Below are 18,245 nucleotides of genomic sequence, written 5' to 3'. Positions count from 1 at the left end.
GTGATAGTATGCTATTTTCCCCAAGAAGGCCTGCAGTTCCTTAACAGATGTAGGGCGAGGAAGGGCATCGATCGCAGTGCCAGTTTGCTGAAGCGGACGAATACCATCCCGAGAGAGTTGAAACCCCAAGTACATGATAGATGCGTGAAAAAATTGTGATTTCTGAAGATTACACTTAAGACTGGCAGTCTGTAAGACATGAAAAAGTGTGCAGAGATTCTGATGATGTACTTCAGTGGTGGAGCCAGTGACAACAATGTCGTCCATGTAATTGATACACTCAGGGACAGGGAGAGCTATAATTGTTCCAAGAATCGCTGAAAGAGAGCAGGGGCACTGGAAACCCTGAATGGCAATCGTTGGTATTGATAGAGGCCAAAAGTGTGTTAAGGACCAGAAACTGCCGGGAAGCAGTGTTGAGAGGAAGTTGATGATAAGCTTCTGACAGGTCAATTTTATAAAAATACTGGCCTCCAGCAAGTTAGGAAACAATTCTTCAGGTCGGGGCATAGGGTAAGTGTCGATGAGGCATTGAGCATTTACAGTGGCTTTAAAATTGCCACAGAGATGAATATCACCATTGGGCTTAGCAACGACAATGACAAGAGAGGACCACTCACTGGAAGTGACAGGAAGCAAGACCCCTGAATTAGTGAGACGATCCAGCTCCCGTTTTACCCGATCACAAAGGGCCACAGGAATGGGCTGAGCCCGAAAAAACTTAGACTGAGCAGTGTGTTTGATCGTGATATGAACTTTAAAGTCATTTGCACGGCCTAACCCAGGAGAAAAAAGGGATGAAAATGTCGTCGACAAGGAATCCAACTGAGCATAAGGAATAGCATCAGAGACGATATTGACAGAGTCATCTTTGGAGAACCCAAAAGCGCAAAAGGCATTGAAACCAAAAAGATTCTCTGCATTACTCTGGTTGATCACAAATATGTGAACAGTGCGAATGACGGATTTGTAAGGTACCTCAGCATTAAATTGTCCCAAGAGAGAAATCTTCTGTTTATTGTACATCCGTAATTGCTGAGTGACAGGTGATAGGATTGGAGAACCCAGCTGAAGATACATCTGAGAATTAATGATAGTGGCAGCAGAACCAGTATCCACGTGCATGGTAACATCCCGACCAAGGATTTGGACAGTGAGGAATAACTTCCCTGAAAGGGAAGAAGTACCATTGACAGACAACACAGAAGCAGAATCAGTGTCACGTTCATGAACATCAGGTATGCGGTCAGATTTGCAAATGGATGACACATCACCCTTCTTTTTGGATTTGTAACACACGGCCCAACACTGTGGACAATCTTCTCGTGAATGTTGCGTAAAACACCGCAGACGTGAAGGAAGTTGCCGTGGGCTTTGCTGCAGTTTCTTAGAGGTTTCTTTACGGTTAGGCCGAGGCTGTGCTTGGGAGCGTACTGCGGCCACGTCGGCCGGCGGGGAGACGCTGCACGCTTCGTCAACAGTGCACGGAGGTTGTACTTCCCCGACGTCACCCCACGCCTCTATTTGCGCCCCAGCGGCGCAAGAAATTTCAAAAGACTGAGCAATGGATAGGACTTCATCTAGAGTCAGATTTGCCAACTGAGGGGCATGTTGCCGAACTTCTTCGTCGGGCGCCGACCGGATAATAGCATCCTGTACCATGGAATCGGCGTAGGATTCTTTGTGAACTTCAGTAACAAACTGACAGTTCCTACTGAGGCTGTGAAGTTGAGCAGCCCAAGCGCGATAGGATTGATGTGGTTGTTTTTGATAATGATAAAAGGCAACACGAGAGGCTACCACATGCGTATGCATTTGAATATATACTGACAGAAGTGAGCACATGTCAGCAAAGGACAAAGATGCAGGATCTCTCAAAGGAGCCAATTGCGACAACAACCGATACATTTGAGGTGAAATTCATGAAAGGAACAGAGACTTACATGTTTGTTCATCCGTGATGTGAAATGCCAAGAAGTGCTGTCGCAGACGTTTTTCGTAATCAGACCAGTCTTCTGCCGTCTCATCGTAAGGAGGAAAAGGAGGTATAGACAATGACGAGAGATGCCCCACATTGGATGCTGCGATGAAATCGCGAATCGCCGATGTGAGAAGCATTTGCTGTTCAATGAGACCTTGCAGTAGTTGCTCTAAAGTAGGCATGGAAACCTGGGGCTCAACGATGAAAAGAAAAAATCTACTACCTGGTCGCCAATTGTTATAACGTCAAGTTGAACACATATATTTCAAAGAGGACACAATACATGTAAGTCACAGAGCAAGTAGACAAAGTAAGACATGTGTACATGGCAACAGTAAAATCAGCACTGAGTCCAAGTCTAGCGGCCGCTGGCTGGCTGACTGGCCGCTTAGGTGGCGCGGCTGCTGCATCGCTGACAGACAGCGCCGCATGTAGCATGTGTCAGTTACGTGTGTAACTGCACAGCGGCACTTTGAAAGATCGGCGAGTCACAACAGATGTTTTAATATATCAATGGCCTCCTCGATCTTGTGTTTTATCATCCCTGCCTGTTTGGCAAGTACGCAATTCTTGCTTCATTTTATTATCTTAGTTTTTGTATTGTTCAGCCACTGCTGACTTGATGTGATACACAAGTCAAATATATACTGATTCTCCCAGACGCATCTTGCTACTGGCCTGCTGATTTCAATATTGTATACTTTTTGTCACTTACACAAGAATCCGCCATTTACATTCCCACAATGCACATAGCATCTGTGCTGTTCTTGGTGGAGCCTAGTGCGTCTTGAAATTTTCAAATGTAAACACAGCATACCAGCAGACCCAGAAGAGGACCACTGTAGCTGTGGACAAAAAATCACCAACATCTATGTTACAGGAGTGATCTCTACACCCAGAAACACATTTACATTAACTGATTCTGCCTGTGTAGGTCTGTGCTTTAAAGTCCATAGTTCTCACTGAAATAGTTACTTGTTTCATGTCTACAACTGTTTACATGACAGGAGGTACGTGAGAACAGCAGGATTTTATGCTGCAGCTGAGCTATGATTATACACAGATGATACCATTAGTTTTAATCAATAAAACTAGCTTAGAACACTCTGTTTTACTCATGTAGAGTGTACAGTCTGCACAGATTTTTTCCTGTTGCTTTAACTGAATTTGCATGATATTACGCTCATTGCTCATGTGAATCTACTCATTATGAACAGTGTATCTAGTCTACACAAACTAAGCTGCAGCCAGTGTATTAAAATTTTAATAGTTATTAGTGCCAGCCTTACACCTGGTACTAGTTCTCTCATTCCAAATTGATGCCCCTGTACATGAAATCATATTTAAATGTGGTATCTGTTTTGTCACCACTAAAGATTATTCTCATAGTAATTACAACAAAAATAATTATATAAACATATATTAAGCCTATTGAAAAATTAATGTATTGAAGATACCTTTCTTTTTTATGCAATTCTGACAAAGACAGTTATTTTTCACAGTGATTGTTAAATAGCTTACTTTGATTTAGTTCACAAATTACAACACCTTCTAAATGTTTCATACTAATTGAGGCCATAGAAGCATAGGCTTTTCTGAATGTACTTCTGGTCAAAAAGCAATTCTGGTCTTTGGATTCAGAGGTTTTTGTTAATCCTGTCTTTTGAGCTCTTGTGGTGATATTTCCATATAAACATTCACCCCCTACCAGTTTTCAGAGTTTTTATTTTAAAAATGTTTTACTACAACAACATTATGAAAAGGTTAGATTGCTGTTCACCATATATGGAGATGTTGAGTCACAGATAGGTACGACAAAAAGACTGTCAAACAAGTAAGTTTTCAGTCAAAAGGCCTTCTCCCAAATTCGACAACATATGCACATGCTCATGCAAACGCATCTCACAGACATGACCACTGTCTCTGGCTGCACAGTCCAGACTACAAGTGGCTGCACGTGATGGGGAAGCAATCTGGATGGTGGAGGTAAGGAGGAGGCTGAGGGATGGGTAGGGGGAGGGGTAACATGGTAGGGTTGGGAGACGTTAAAGTGCTGCTTGTGAGGCATACAGGGATGAGATGGAGAGAGGATAGGGCAGCTAGGTGCAGGCAGACAGGCAGAAGGTTAGACAGAGGGTAGAGGTGGGTGGAGGTAGGAAGCAAAAATGGAGAGAAGTAAAAAAGAGTGTGCGTTGGTGTATAGAGGGACTGTCTAGTACTGGAATGTGAGCAGGGGGGGAGGGGGGGGGGTGACGGACAGTGACTAACGAAGGTTGACGCCGCATAGGTTTTTCCATTGTTTACTGTAAGAGTATCTTTTCATAAAAATTTTCATCATTTCTTTCACCCCCTTAGGGGTTGAATTTCCAAATGCACTGAAACACTTAATGTTTTATTTCTAACTGAGAAGCCAAACACAAATTTTTATAGATTTAGCTTCAAAATGCTTTCATAATGAAAAATTTTCATAAAATCTTTCATCCACTATTTCACCTCTTAGGAATTGAATTTTCAAAAGAAACTGAAACATGTACTTTTTTATTTCTAATCAATAAATCAAATACCAGTTTTCTTCTATGTTTATGATCCTCCAAAGAGTCATGGCGTCCATCTAGCAGATAATTTTCTCATATCCAGTTCCTCTGTAAAAATGTGATATGCCCATTTAGAAAACATCCCTACACCATTTGCAATTTATCAGCCTTTCAGTCGATTTCCTCCATGACCATTTTATGCAGTTTTGCAATAATTTCAGGAGTAGTGGCACATCTCAGGTGGCACTATTTGGATCATCTGCACTGTCCCAACTAAATTTAAACTCATTGTCCACTTGGCAACAGTTGGATTGAAGGAGCAGAGTCCCCGATTGTGTTCTGAAAATTGGAATGAATTTCTTTTGCTTTCATAGTTTTCTTTACAAAGTTCATAAACACCAGTTGAATCTTGATTTTTTTCCCATCTTGGCAAATCACTTCATGGGAACAACAGAAAGATATCCACACCACAGGTCTCAACCCAGAGCATTTGCACATCATGTGTTTATGCACAAAGTATGACCTATTATTACATGGGAAACTCACCTATCACTGACATTTGGTGGTAATTCTTTGAATATTTCAAACTACCATCATATATAACAGAATACTGAGGTTTTCTACTACAGTTATTGACTGCTGTACAGCACTAACTCCTCAGGCGTAAGCAGCAGGAGAGAATTGATTTTATCTTTTGGTTATGAGTTCAGGAATATCTTGGGTGATTCACTACATATAAAATATAATCTTAGAAGAGTTCTCGTAGAACTGGAGAAACTGTGGTTCCGTGCCACCAGAAAATATTGTATTGTTTGAAATGTTTTAAATTTTTGTTTTTTTGAATCTTGATAGAAAATTGTTAACATCTTTGAAAATGTGAATATGAAAATTGCTACATATTCACCTAATTTCTGAAACATTATTAAATCATAACATACTGATACACCATTGTGATCCTTCAAGTAGGTCTATCTTGACATTAACAATGTAAGGAAAATGACATATTTCTACCCACCTTAAAGATGAGATGTTGTGTTGCAGAGAGGCACAATGAAAAGGGTGTTACACACTTATCTTTAAGTCATAGCCTTCTTCAGAAAAGGAAACACACGCACATACACACACATTCATTCTTTCACACAAGCAAGCAAAACTCACACTTCACTTACACATAACTGCCAACTCTGGCAGCTTGGACTGCAGTGCCAGTCCAAGCTGGTGGTGGTCATGTGTGCATATGAATGAATGTGCATGTATTTCCTTTTCTGGAAAATGTTAGGAGAAGACTTCCACTGTGGTCAAAATATGTAAATAGATTTTGTTTTCTGGTCACACTATAGTGCAGAGGGCAGACACTATAAACTGGATGTTGGCTGCAAGTCTAAACTGACTAGAATTTTGACTGCCAGACAGGAGAGAGCAATGCAGGGAAACAAGCCATCTCATGGTACAGCCAGCCTACACCCATGTTATTTGTTTCTGTGAAATCAGAACTTGACACACTGTCAGAAGGATCACCAGGATCTGGCATATTCATGGTTATAATCTAACTCTGTGATGAATCAGAATTAGTTTTTTCACTCACGTCAAAATAAGAAAAGTACAAGCAATAAACAGTGCAAAGCTTTTCGTAATAGCTACCTCACTATTGCTTGCTGAGGCTGGCAGTGTCTTAAACGAGGTAGCTCAGGCCCAGGCTGTACCAGTATTTGACACAACCACAGTTCGAAACACCTGCCACCTAAAACTGTCACATTAAAGTGTCTGCATTATACCAACTTTTGAACTTTAGCTAGCAGACAAACCTTTTCAGGTCTTTTACTAATGAGGAAAGTCCAGTGAACATAAAAAAGAAACTGAATGACATCTGAAGAGGCTCGCCAATTAGGATGTCCCAGAAATGAGATAATGTGTAAATTGTAGACCTACCGGTAAGTTCAACAGTGACTGAAATAGGTATGCCAAATGTAGTGTTGGCAGAAGAGCCAACACTGTTTCTAGAGGAGGCCGAAATGCACGCGTTTAATTACACGCTGACTGGCATGAGGTCTGGAACAGTTAAAAGAATTAATATTAGCAAATAAAGTAAGTAGTTGATATAATACTTAACTTTAATCCACAATTGTAGAACATGTCTCGTTACGGTACATGCTTCATAATATTAATTATCAATTGAATACGGCGCCTTGCTAGGCTGTAGCAAATGTAGCTGAAGGCTATGCTAACTATCGTCTCGGCAAATGAGAGCGTATTTGTCAGTGAACCATTGCTATGAACGTCGGCTGTACAACTGGGGCGAGTGCTAGTAAGTCCCTCTAGACCTGCCGTGTGGTGGCGCTCGGTCTGCTATCCCTGACAGTGGCGACACGCGGGTCCGACGTGTACTAACGAACCGCGGCTGATTTAAAGGCTACCACCTAGCAAGTGTGGTGTCTGGCGGTGACACCACACCAAAGACTTGGGAAACATCATATCTGACCACAGGAGCTAAAATATTGGTGTTAGAGGCTATTGATGTCTTCAAAATGAGACAGAGTATAATGAGCGAACAAAATTATAAATTGGACCAGTTAAAGTACGGTTGAAAGGTGGATAAAATTCTAGTATTACCAAGAGTTATTTGCAATTGACTTCAGTGTGTAATATGTGACACACAAACCAAGAATTCTTCAATTTAATCACATCATCAGTAACAGTGCTCCAAAATACTTAAGCAGGTAGGTCCAGAAGCATCCACTATGTGGTATTCGGTATAGTGTTACATATTATACAGGTCCAGTGGTTGTATATGGACCAGGTGAGCATTAGCTTACTTGTTTAACAGCAGAGTTTGGGGGCCTTTATGGTTAGGTGCAATTGATCTTCTGGTGAAGTTAATTAATTAATTTGTGTGCATTGGGTACTAAAGCCTGTTAAAGGCCTCTCACTTTCAGTATCACAATTCTTCAGTTCTTGACCATATGGCAGATCTGGCCATGAAATGAGTCAGTGAATTCAAATGGCCTGCCTGATGGTTGCTCAGGTAGGTGTCTCTGAGAAGAAACAACTGAAAACCAGGCCTGACAGCAAAAAGTCTCATAATAAATAATGCCTTCTTTTGCAGAAACAGAAATTTATTTCACAATATAATATCCTTCAGCTGAGTGAATTTGCTTCAGTGAGATTCAGTGTTTTATTTCCTTAAAAACTGTTTAGTTAATTAATTCATTGATTCATTTATTCTCAAATTGTAACCATAAATCCCATCATAATGCAGAGTATTCGTGGATATGTAGTGTATCAGATTATACTTTAACAGGCAGCACAGCCATTGCAGGTTACTTCTTGTCACATGGTTTTTCTACTTCCTCTGTGATCACTGTCAGAAGATACTTCAGTAATCTGTAAGGTACTTACGTTGACCATTCTGACCTGTCAAGCAGACTGTGGAGCACTTATTGGAGAATGTCACTGGAAAAAAACTGTATTTGGAAACTTAAAATCTGTTTAATATGTATGTTGGTGATGACTGATATTTACAGCTTGAAGTCCAGATATTCAAATAAATTATAAAAGGTGTGACTAACAAAATTGTGGTTGTGAATTTCACAGTTAATCCTAAAATAAGTCTTACTACTAACCACAAATGCCAATGGGTATTCAGTGTATTGTCAAGTAATCTCTAGGTCTCTGAGAGTTGTCTACAAGAAGATCAGTTATTAGCTTTCCACCTCAGCACAGTACTCATTTACTGCACAGATAATCTCTTCACTTGTGAGAAAAGTATTCTCCCCAAACCATTATCTGTGGGAAAACAATCAGGTGGGATGTGAAATTATCGGTATTGGGTGAAAGAGGATCTATTTTTAGGACTTGGAAGAGCAGTTGAAGGGAAGGGTAGTGTCCTGAAAAGAGGTTGTAAGATAAACATCAACAAAATGAAAACAGTGGTAACGGATTTATTCTAAATCAGTCAACACTGAGGGAATTTGATTAGGATGTGAGACACTAGAAGTAGTAGATGAGTTTTGTTGTTTGGGCAGCAATATAAGTGAAAGTGACCAAAGTAGAGAGAAAATAAAATGCATATTCAATAGCGAGGAAAGAATTTCTGAAAAAGAGAAATTTGTTAACATAAAGTGTTAATTTAAATGTTAAGAGTCTTTTACGAAGGTAATTGTCTGATGTGTGGCCTTGTAAGTTCATGCAAGATCAGCATAGATTTTGAAATGTGGAGCTACAGCAAATTGATGAAGATTAGACAGGTTGTTTAGGTAACGAACAAAGATGTACTAAATCAGAGTGGGTTAAAAAGTAGGTGATGCCACAACTTGACTAAAACTAGGACATGATCGATAGATCACATCCTCGTTACGCACACAGGGAAAAGATTGTTTAGGGAAGCCGAGACCTGACAATGGTAAGTAAGTTCAAATTAGTGTGGATTGTAGTAGTTATGCACAGATTAACAGGCTTACTCAGGGAGCCACACCGGACTAGTTTTCAGACTGACCACAAAAACTCCTCCTCCTCCTCCTCCTCCTACTACTACTAATGCAGTTTGCCGTTGCATTAGTCGCTATTCAGCACTTCCGGTATCCTGGCACAAGACTAGCTTTTGTGGGTAACAGCCCAATAACAATTTCTAATAAAATCCAGTAATTCTCTTTTTCGAACAGTCACTCACACTATCATGAGAGTTACAAGAAAATATACATTACCATTTTTCATTCTAACCTAATAGTTCTTGCCTGTAGATTGCTGTCACCTTTGACAATCCACAATTTTTGAGTTCAGTTTTGTCTTATATAAAGTCATATATAATGAGAAAAATCCTTTGGATTGCACCCAGACATAATACCCTATATATTTTAATAAATGTGACATTTCTGGGTATGAAAGTCTACATTTGACAACCTTATCTTGAGTCAACAATTATTTCTCAGTTATTTTCTTATGCAGTACTCTATTTAGTGCATACATACAAATTTATATCAAATGCCTATATCAACATTCTGGAAAGTTTTAATGTGATGATCTTTTTGTACAATATGTGTAAAGCACTGTCAGAAGAGATGGTCTCAGGACCATTTGCAGACTGAATACAGAACCTTTGACTTTTACTTTTCACACTTTGTCACAGAACATCTAAGCCTCCCATGGCTTACTGCCCTCAGCCTTGAGAGAAAAAGAATTCGGAATCAATACTTTCAGTTTTAAGTGTACTAAAGTTCATAAGCCACGCAGCTAGCATCGTAATGCTGTGTTATCCATATGATCTGTTGTTCCACCTTGCTTTTTTAACAATGCAGCCACTCATTCAGGTATTTACAAATAAAAATAAAAATACACAAATAAGCAATGAACAAGAAAATCTGACACTACATTATACTCAAAGAGGAAAAGTGTAAGAACATACAAGCCAAAACAATAGAAAAGTGAGTTCTGGCATAAACTGCTCTGTTATATGGACAGAATAACTGGTGCCAGAGGGGAGGAAGGTGTCATTGGAATGTGGAGGGGGATCTGTCATACTATGTACAACAAGCATGTTATCTTATGGTGAGAAAACATGAAGTGACTGCTGCCACATTAGCGAGAGAGAGTAATGGAACTATATTTGATCACAAGAAACTATAAAATAAGTACTGTTGTGGAACGTCAGTATTGTGTATTTCACTTTTTTATTATGTCTGTGTTGTCCAAGTACTGAGAGAATATGCCAATAATATAATAACACTTTATTTTTAGTTTTAGTTTCATTAAAATTATTATCCGTGAAGTAATTTCCCTCTTTGTGTTACATAGCCTTGCTTTCTGCATATGAGTGGCTGATCTGTTGGTTGCTGGTATCAACAGAGGAGAAACTGGAGAAATTACAAAAGACTGGAGCTGATCCTTTCACTGCAAAAAACAACTCTCAAGTGTTCTATGCTCGCACACTTTCACTAGCCTATGCAGAGGTAATGACAAAAAGTACTCTTGTAAGATGCACAATGGAAAAAAGATACTGTTTTGCCTTTAAATAGTGAATCATTCTTTGCATTATTTGAAAAAAAAAAAAAACTTTAAGAAAAAGGTGAACTAAATTTATATTAAGGTTTTTTATCTTGTTGAAAAATTGACATTCATTCTTTGTATTCAGGTTTATTCGTCTCAATTATTTTTTAATGATCTTTCACAATGTACATAGTATATTCTAGATCCATTTTCCTGTTTAAGAAGATATTAATGACTTCTAGATGCCTCAATAAAACTTGTCTTTCAGTTCCATTATATAGGGTGGTGGAAAAGTCACTGGACAGTTGATTAAAAGAAAGCTAAAGTAACATCAAGATGTAGTACAGTAGGATGTTTTAACCCATTAAGTTGTTATTACCAATTGGTGATAATTATGCCTAGTCAAGTTAGTGTACGATCCAGTGACAAACAAAACAAATACAATAATCAAACTAGTGAACTGTTGATGTGAAACATTTACATCTGTAGTTTCCTGAATTGTCACAATGTTAATGGAAAAAGTAAGAATTTTCACGTTAAATACATTTTATAAAAGTGATGCTGCTGCAATTGTCAATGAACGGGAATGACACTATAAATCAAAACTACCATCTAGATAAACAGTGTATGACATACAAGATAGATTTGGAGAACATGGATTTGTTATGGAAGCACCAAGATCTGGCCACCCAGCAACAGTCACGACTGAGGAAAAGGAATTGCAGGTATATTTAGCTGTGACCAAAAGTTCATGAAAATCAACTAGACGATTAGGAACTGAGCTGGATTTATCATGAAGGCCAGTGCAAAGAGTGTTACACAAACAGAAGTTTAAAGTTTACATTCCACACTTATGACATTGGTTACTTGAAGATGATCCAGATTGACATCTTCAATTTTGTGAATTTATGTTTGACCAGCAGGAACTTGATCCTATCCTATTGAGTAAAATTGGGTGGTCTGATGAGGCCAATTTTAAGTTAGGTGGACAAGTTAACAGACATATCTGCACTTGCTGGTATACTGACAACCAAAATCTTTTGTTAGAACAGCCTCTAAATCAACCTGGTGTGAGTGTTTGTGGGGCAGTATCATCATTTGGTGTACTTGGACCACATTTTTTTGAAGGAATAATGACAGGAGATAACTACTTGGATATGCTTCCGAATTATGTATATAAATTCAGTCTTTTGTTTAAATCGTTGTCCAGAGTCTTTATGTGCCACCCTGTATTGTAACAATATGAATTCATTCACTTCATATTTTGTTGGCTAATCATGCTAGCAGGTTATATGGTCACACTGGAAAATTTGATGTATCCAGCATGTCCAGATTTACCATACTACATCAGTCCATCAACATTACACCGTGAACAGTTTACCCTGTTGGCAATGTCTGCTTTCCATACATTGTGTATCATTGTAAAAATGATCCCTGAATAAACGAGCTATCACAACACAATATACTGTTGCTGTTGGGTAAACCTGAAACAATAAAATGTGGATTTCCCGTTGATAAAATAAAAACAGGCAGATAATGTCTAAATAGATCTGTTTGCTTCGAGGCATTTCAGTGTTGTTGTTGTTGTTGTTGTTGTGGTCTTCAGTCCTGAGACTGGTTTGATGCAGCTCTCCATGCTACTCTATCCTGTGCAAGCTGCTTCATCTCCCTCTACCTACTGCAACTTACATCCTTCTGAATCTGTTTAGTGTATTCATCTCTTGGTCTCCCTCTATGATTTTTACCCTCCACGCTGCCTCAGAACATGTCCTACCAACCGGTCCTTTCTTCTTGTCAAGTTATCCCACAAACTCCTCTTCTCCCCAATTCTATTCAATACCTCCTCATTAGTTATGTGATCTACCCATCTAATCTTCAGCATTCATCTGTAGCAACACATTTCAAAATCTTTTATTCTCTTCTTGTCCAAACCATTTATCGTCCATGTTTCACTTCCATACATGGCTACACTCCATACAAGTACTTTCAGACACAACTTCCTGACACTTAAATCTATACTCGATGTTAACAAATTTGTCTTCTTCAGAAGCGCTTTTCTTGCCATTGCCAGTCTACATTTTATATCCTCTCTACTTCGACCATCATCAGTTATTTTGCTCCCCAAATAGCAAAACTCCTTTACTACTTTAAGTGTGTCATTTCCTAATCTAATTCCCTCAACATCACCCGACTTAATTCGACTACATTCCATTATCCTTGTTTTGCTTTAGTTGATGTTCATCTTATATCCTCCTTTCAAGACACTGTCCATTCCATTAAACTGCTCTTCCAAGTCCTTTGTTGTCTCTGACAGAATTACAATGTCATCAGCGAACCTCAAAGTTTTAATTTCTTCTCCATGGATTTTAATACCTACTCCAAATTTTCCTTTTGTTTCCTTTACTTCTTGCTCAATATACAGATTGAATAACATTGGGGAGAGGCTACAACCCTGTCTCACTCCCTTCCCAACCGCTGCTTCCCTTTCATGTCCCTCAACTCTTATAACTGCCATCTGCTTTCTGTACAAATTGTAACTAGCCTTTTGCTCCCTGTATTTTACCCCTGCCACCTTTAGAATTTGAAAGAGAGTGTTCCAGTCAACATTGTCAAAAGCTGTCTCTAAGTCTACAAATGCTAGAAACGTAGGTTTGCCTTTCCTTAATCTTTCTTCTAAGATAAGTCGTAAGGTCAGTATTGCCTCATGTGTTCCAATATTTCTACAGAATTCAAACTGATCTTCCCCAAGGTTGGCTTCTACTAGTTTTTCCATTCGTCTGTAAAGAATTCGCATTAGTATTTTGCAGCTGTGGCTTATTAAACTGATTGTTTGGTAATTTTCACATCTGTCAACACCTGCTTTGTTTGGGATTGAAATTATTATATTCTTCTTGAAGTCTGAGGGTATTTCGCCTGTCTCATACATCTTGCTCACCAGATGGCAGAGTTTTGTCAGGACTGGCTCTCCCAAGGCCGTCAGTAGTTCTAATGGAATGTTGTCTATTCCCGGGGCCTTGTTTCGACTCAGGTCTTTCAGTGCTCTGTCAAACTCTTCACACTGTATCGTATCTCCCATTTCATCTTCATCTACATCCTCTTCCATTTCCATAATATTGTCCTCAAGTGCGTCGCCTTTGTATAGCATTTCAGTGACCCTCTAGGAATTGGAATATGATGGTGTAATAGAACTAGTTTTGAATAACAGCTTGCTGACCATCTCTTAGTTTTGCTTGACATTAAAGGCAATAGCCTTGCCTTGGCATTAGTTCTATTACATGATCATATTCCAATTTCTAGAAGGTCACTGAAATGCCTTGACGCAAACAGACCTATTTAGACATTATCTACCTGTTTTTATTTTATGGATGGGAAATCCACATTTTATTGTTTCAGGTTTACCCAACAGTAACAGTATATTCTGTTGTGATAGCTCGTTTATTCAGGGGTCTTTTTTACAATGATACACAATGTATGGAAAGCACACATTGCCAACAGGGTAAACTGTTCACAGTGTAATGTTGCTGGACATGTAGCATGGGAAATCTGGAAATGCTGGATACATCAGATTTGCCACTTTGATAGGCTGTATTGCATTGTATTGTATTGTATTGTGTTGTACTGTATTGTATTTATTGGTCCTGTTGTCTACAAAAGCATCTTTTGCATTCGACATTGGACAAGTCAAGTTATAATTACACTTCTGAAAGTGATTTATAGGCATACTTATTTAAGGTTAGAATAGAACACTTTATACATTAAGTATTCATGTAGCACACTTCACAAATTTAAATATTCTTCAATGGAGTAAAAGTGGTCTTGCTGTAAATATGACTTTAGAGACTTTCCGAAGGTTTTGACCTCAGTGATAGCTTCGGGAAGTTTGTTATAAAGTTTAGCTCCCCTGTGGAAAGTACATATTTGGCACAAAGATGTGTTGATTTGGATTATATGTAAATTTTTGTTCTTTTCTGGGAAAATAATCATCACATTTTTTCTGCAGTCTGTATCTATCACATTTGTTTTAATGTGTATGAGAATTTTTGTAATGTATACAAATTCCATTGGAATAATATCAGATATATTAAACAGAGGTTTGCTAGAGTCTCAAAATCTGCATCCAAATATGATTCTAATGGCCCTTTCTTGTAGTTTGGAAGTGCCATGAGATGTTTTAGAGTTTTTCCAGAAAGTGACTCTATATTTAAAGTGAGAATGGAAGTAGGCATGGTATGCATTCATTGTTGTTTTCTCAGTATAGCATGATTTTAGTGAGCAAAGATGGTAACATGTCTTGCTCAGTTGTGCATGAAGATATTCAGTATCCTTATTCCATTTAACATTGCTCTGCAGCCAAAGTCATAGGAATTTGTTTTCAGTTCTGTTAATAACAAGTTCTTCATTAATAGAGACCAACAGGATAAACATGTCCTTGTTTGGAGCATTGTGGAATTTTAGTGCAATTGATTTTTTACTACTTATGACAACTTGATTCTTCTGTACCTAGCTGCTAAGTTGTTTTGTGACAATGTTTATTGATTAAATGTTCTTTAGTTTCTCTTTGTAGTAGAATTGTGATGTCATCTACAAATATAATTGTTTAATGTGCATCCACGTTTAAGTTGAGGTCATTTATATACAGAAGGAACAGAAGGGGTCCCATTACTGATCCTTGAGGTACACCATATCTAATTTTTTTTTTAAAAGTCTGGTAAGGGTTCAGATACAATTTTTAGGTCGATATTTGTGTGTTTGATGCACACTGACTCTTAGGATTGTTCAGGTAGGAAGTGATCCAGTTGTCGGACAGACCTCTAATACTGTATTTTTCAACTTGTCACCATGCCAAAACCTTTGGCAGGTCAATAAAAACTCCTATTGATTCCTGTTTCTTGTCCATCAGGCTTATACGGAATTGATGCGCTCATAGATAGCAGTTTTCATTGACTTCTTATTTCTGAATTCATGTTGTTCATTGCATAGACTATTATTTTTATTTACAAATTTCATAAGTTTGTTAACCAAAATTATTTCTAATATTTTTGAAATGCAGGAGGAAATTGCTGTGGGCCTGTAGTTATTTACATTATCCTTTCTCATCTTTTTTATGTACTGGAATGACTTTAGTTATTTCAATACATTAGGGAAAGAGCCTGCCTGAACTGATCAGTCGCATTAATGTGTAAGTATTTCAGTTAGGTTTGATGCACTCTTCTTCAAGATACTACCAGAGGAATAAAACTAAACTCTGGATGTAAAAATATCAAATACTCAATTCTTGAAGCATCAGCACTTACGGCTCTCATCTTTGAAAACACACAAATTATCTGCCAAGGGCATCTCAGATAAATGTGATACTTGTTGATGAAGCAAGGGTCAATGGTCTAAGCTCAACAACACCAGGCATAGGTCAAATGATATTTCATATCTCTCTTAATCTCATGTTGTGCATTCCAGAGAAATAATATCTTATTTACTCAGATGCTGACATTAACTGTAATTCACTAAGTAGATATCAGCATGTAAAGTTAGATAATGTCTAGATAGGTTAATACTAAAATCTATAACAAAAAAATTGTCATGAGATGATTGGCCCATAAACTTTACACCACTGTGTTTAAAAATGAAAATATATTTCATATTAATACAAAGTAGACTTTCGTTACATCCATAATATAGACTAGGACTTAATTTCCAAAAACTTACGTTACATGCAATACAAATTATCAAACTTCTGACAGTTTAAATCTATATTCCAGAATTCCAGTCAAACCCAGATTGATGTTGAAGGGTTAGAAGATTGATAGACAACTACAATTTTTCTTTGAATTTTATTCCCAAATTGGTTTTGGAAAATTTATGTTTCCATCATCAAAGCTGTATAATGATAGAAAAAATTCTTGCATCAATAATGAGAGATAAAAATATACATAACCTGCCCACCCAAGGACGATTTTAGTTCTGGCGTACAAGCGTCATCAGCACAGTTACTACAGTGGCAACTTGACGTAGCAAATGTGTAAAGTTTGAAGAGTCAGTTGTGAGCAGGCTGCATTAAGCAGTGGACATGTGGCTGTCATGTGTCAATGTTGTTGTCATCACAGATTTATCCCTTAAACCTCGACCCCCTAACAAAATGTGGTCCACCAAGACTGAAGGAGGAGGTGCAAAGGTGATGGGTGAGTGGAACAGCCTTCCCAAAGAAGGACTTTTTTTGACAGTTCAACATGGTTATATGAGTATTCTTCACATTGTATTGGAATGGTGGTGGGGGGGGGGGGGGGTGGGGGGACAGCAGAGGAGACTTTGTAGAACACCTGAAGCATTAAAACCTCCATCTTAACTTCTCTCTAATTTTTTTTAACTCAGTCTTGAAACCTTTGGGACAGACTGTGTGTGTGTGTGTGTGTGTGTGTGTGTGTGTGTGTGTGCATGCGCATGCGCATGCACTCCTTTTTTTTCTTTTTCTTTATCAACAGTGTTTTCTGTATATTGCAGAATAAGCAAATGAACATTTATTTTTTACCTCATTACTGACATAAGTTTTCCTTTCATTGAAAAACACTGATCATGGAAATATAGGTTTGTGAATAAATAATAATAACAATAATAATAATGTTGTTGTTGTTGTTGTGGTCTTCAGTCCTGAGACTGGTTTGATGCAGCTCTCCGTGCTACTCTATCCTGTGCAAGCTGCTTCATCTCCCACTACCTACTGCAACCTACATCCTTCTGAATCTGTTTAGTGTATTCATCTCTTGGTCTCCCTCTACGATTTTTACCCTCCACGCTGCCCTCCAATGCTAAATTTGTGATCCCTTGGTGCCTCAGAACATGTCCTACCAACCGGTCCTTTCTTCTTGTCAAGTTATGCCACAAACTCCTCTTCTCCCCAATTCTATTCAATACCTCCTCATTAGTTATGTGATCTACCCATCTAATCTTCAGCATTCATCTGTAGCAACACATTTCGAAAGCTTCTATTCTCTTCTTGTCCAAACTATTTATCGTCCATGTTTCACTTCCATACATGGCTACACTCCATACAAATACTTTCAGACACGACTTCCTGACACTTAAATCCATACTCGATGTTAACAAATTTGTCTTCTTCAGAAACGCTTTTCTTGCCATTGCCAGTCTACATTTTATATCCTCTCTACTTCGACCATCATCAGTTATTTTGCTCCCCAAATAGCAAAACTCCTTTACTACTTTAAGTGTGTCATTTCCTAATCTAATTCCCTCAACATCACCCGACTTAATTCGACTACATTCCATTATCCTCGTTTTGCTTTAGTTGATGTTCATCTTATATCCTCCTTTCAAGACACTGTCCATTCTGTTCAGCTGCTCTTCAAAGTCCTTTGCTGTCTCTGACAGAATTACAATGTCATCGGCAAACCTCAAAGTTTTAATTTCTTCTCCATGGATTTTAATAACTACTCCAAATTTTCCTTTTGTTTCCTTTACTGCTTGCCCAATATACAGATTGAATAACATTGGGGAGAGGCTGAAACCCTGTCTCACTCCCTTCCCAACCACTGCTTCCCTTTCATGTCCCTCGACTCTTATAACTGCCATCTGCTTTCTGTACAAATTGTAACTAGCCTTTCGCTCCCTGTATTTTACACCTGCCACCTTTAGAATGTGAAAGACAGTATTCCAGTCAACATTGTCAAAAGCTTTCTAAAAGTCTACAAATGGTAGAATCGTAGGTTTGCCTTTCCTTCACGTTTCTTCTAAGATGTACG

At 38.4% G+C, this 18,245-nt stretch overlaps 1 protein-coding gene across 7 annotated transcripts in view; it reads left to right on the top strand.

Moving 5' to 3' along the window:
* The window catches only part of LOC126480855 (peroxisomal acyl-coenzyme A oxidase 3-like), a 134,605-nt gene that overhangs the window by 70,450 nt on the left and 45,910 nt on the right, over positions 1 to 18,245 (top strand). For all 7 annotated transcript variants that reach the window (XM_050104224.1, XM_050104221.1, XM_050104222.1 and 4 more), the window contains exon 11: positions 10,303 to 10,457. In XM_050104224.1, coding sequence (XP_049960181.1) covers positions 10,303 to 10,457 — 155 coding nt within the window. The remainder of the gene's footprint in view (positions 1 to 10,302; positions 10,458 to 18,245) is intronic.

Source organism: Schistocerca serialis, chromosome 5 (assembly GCF_023864345.2).
Source record: "Schistocerca serialis cubense isolate TAMUIC-IGC-003099 chromosome 5, iqSchSeri2.2, whole genome shotgun sequence".
In the NCBI taxonomy this organism is placed as follows: Eukaryota; Metazoa; Arthropoda; class Insecta; order Orthoptera; family Acrididae; genus Schistocerca; species Schistocerca serialis.
Note: the sequence above shows the minus strand (reverse complement) of the source record. Positions and strands in the feature narration are given on the sequence as shown.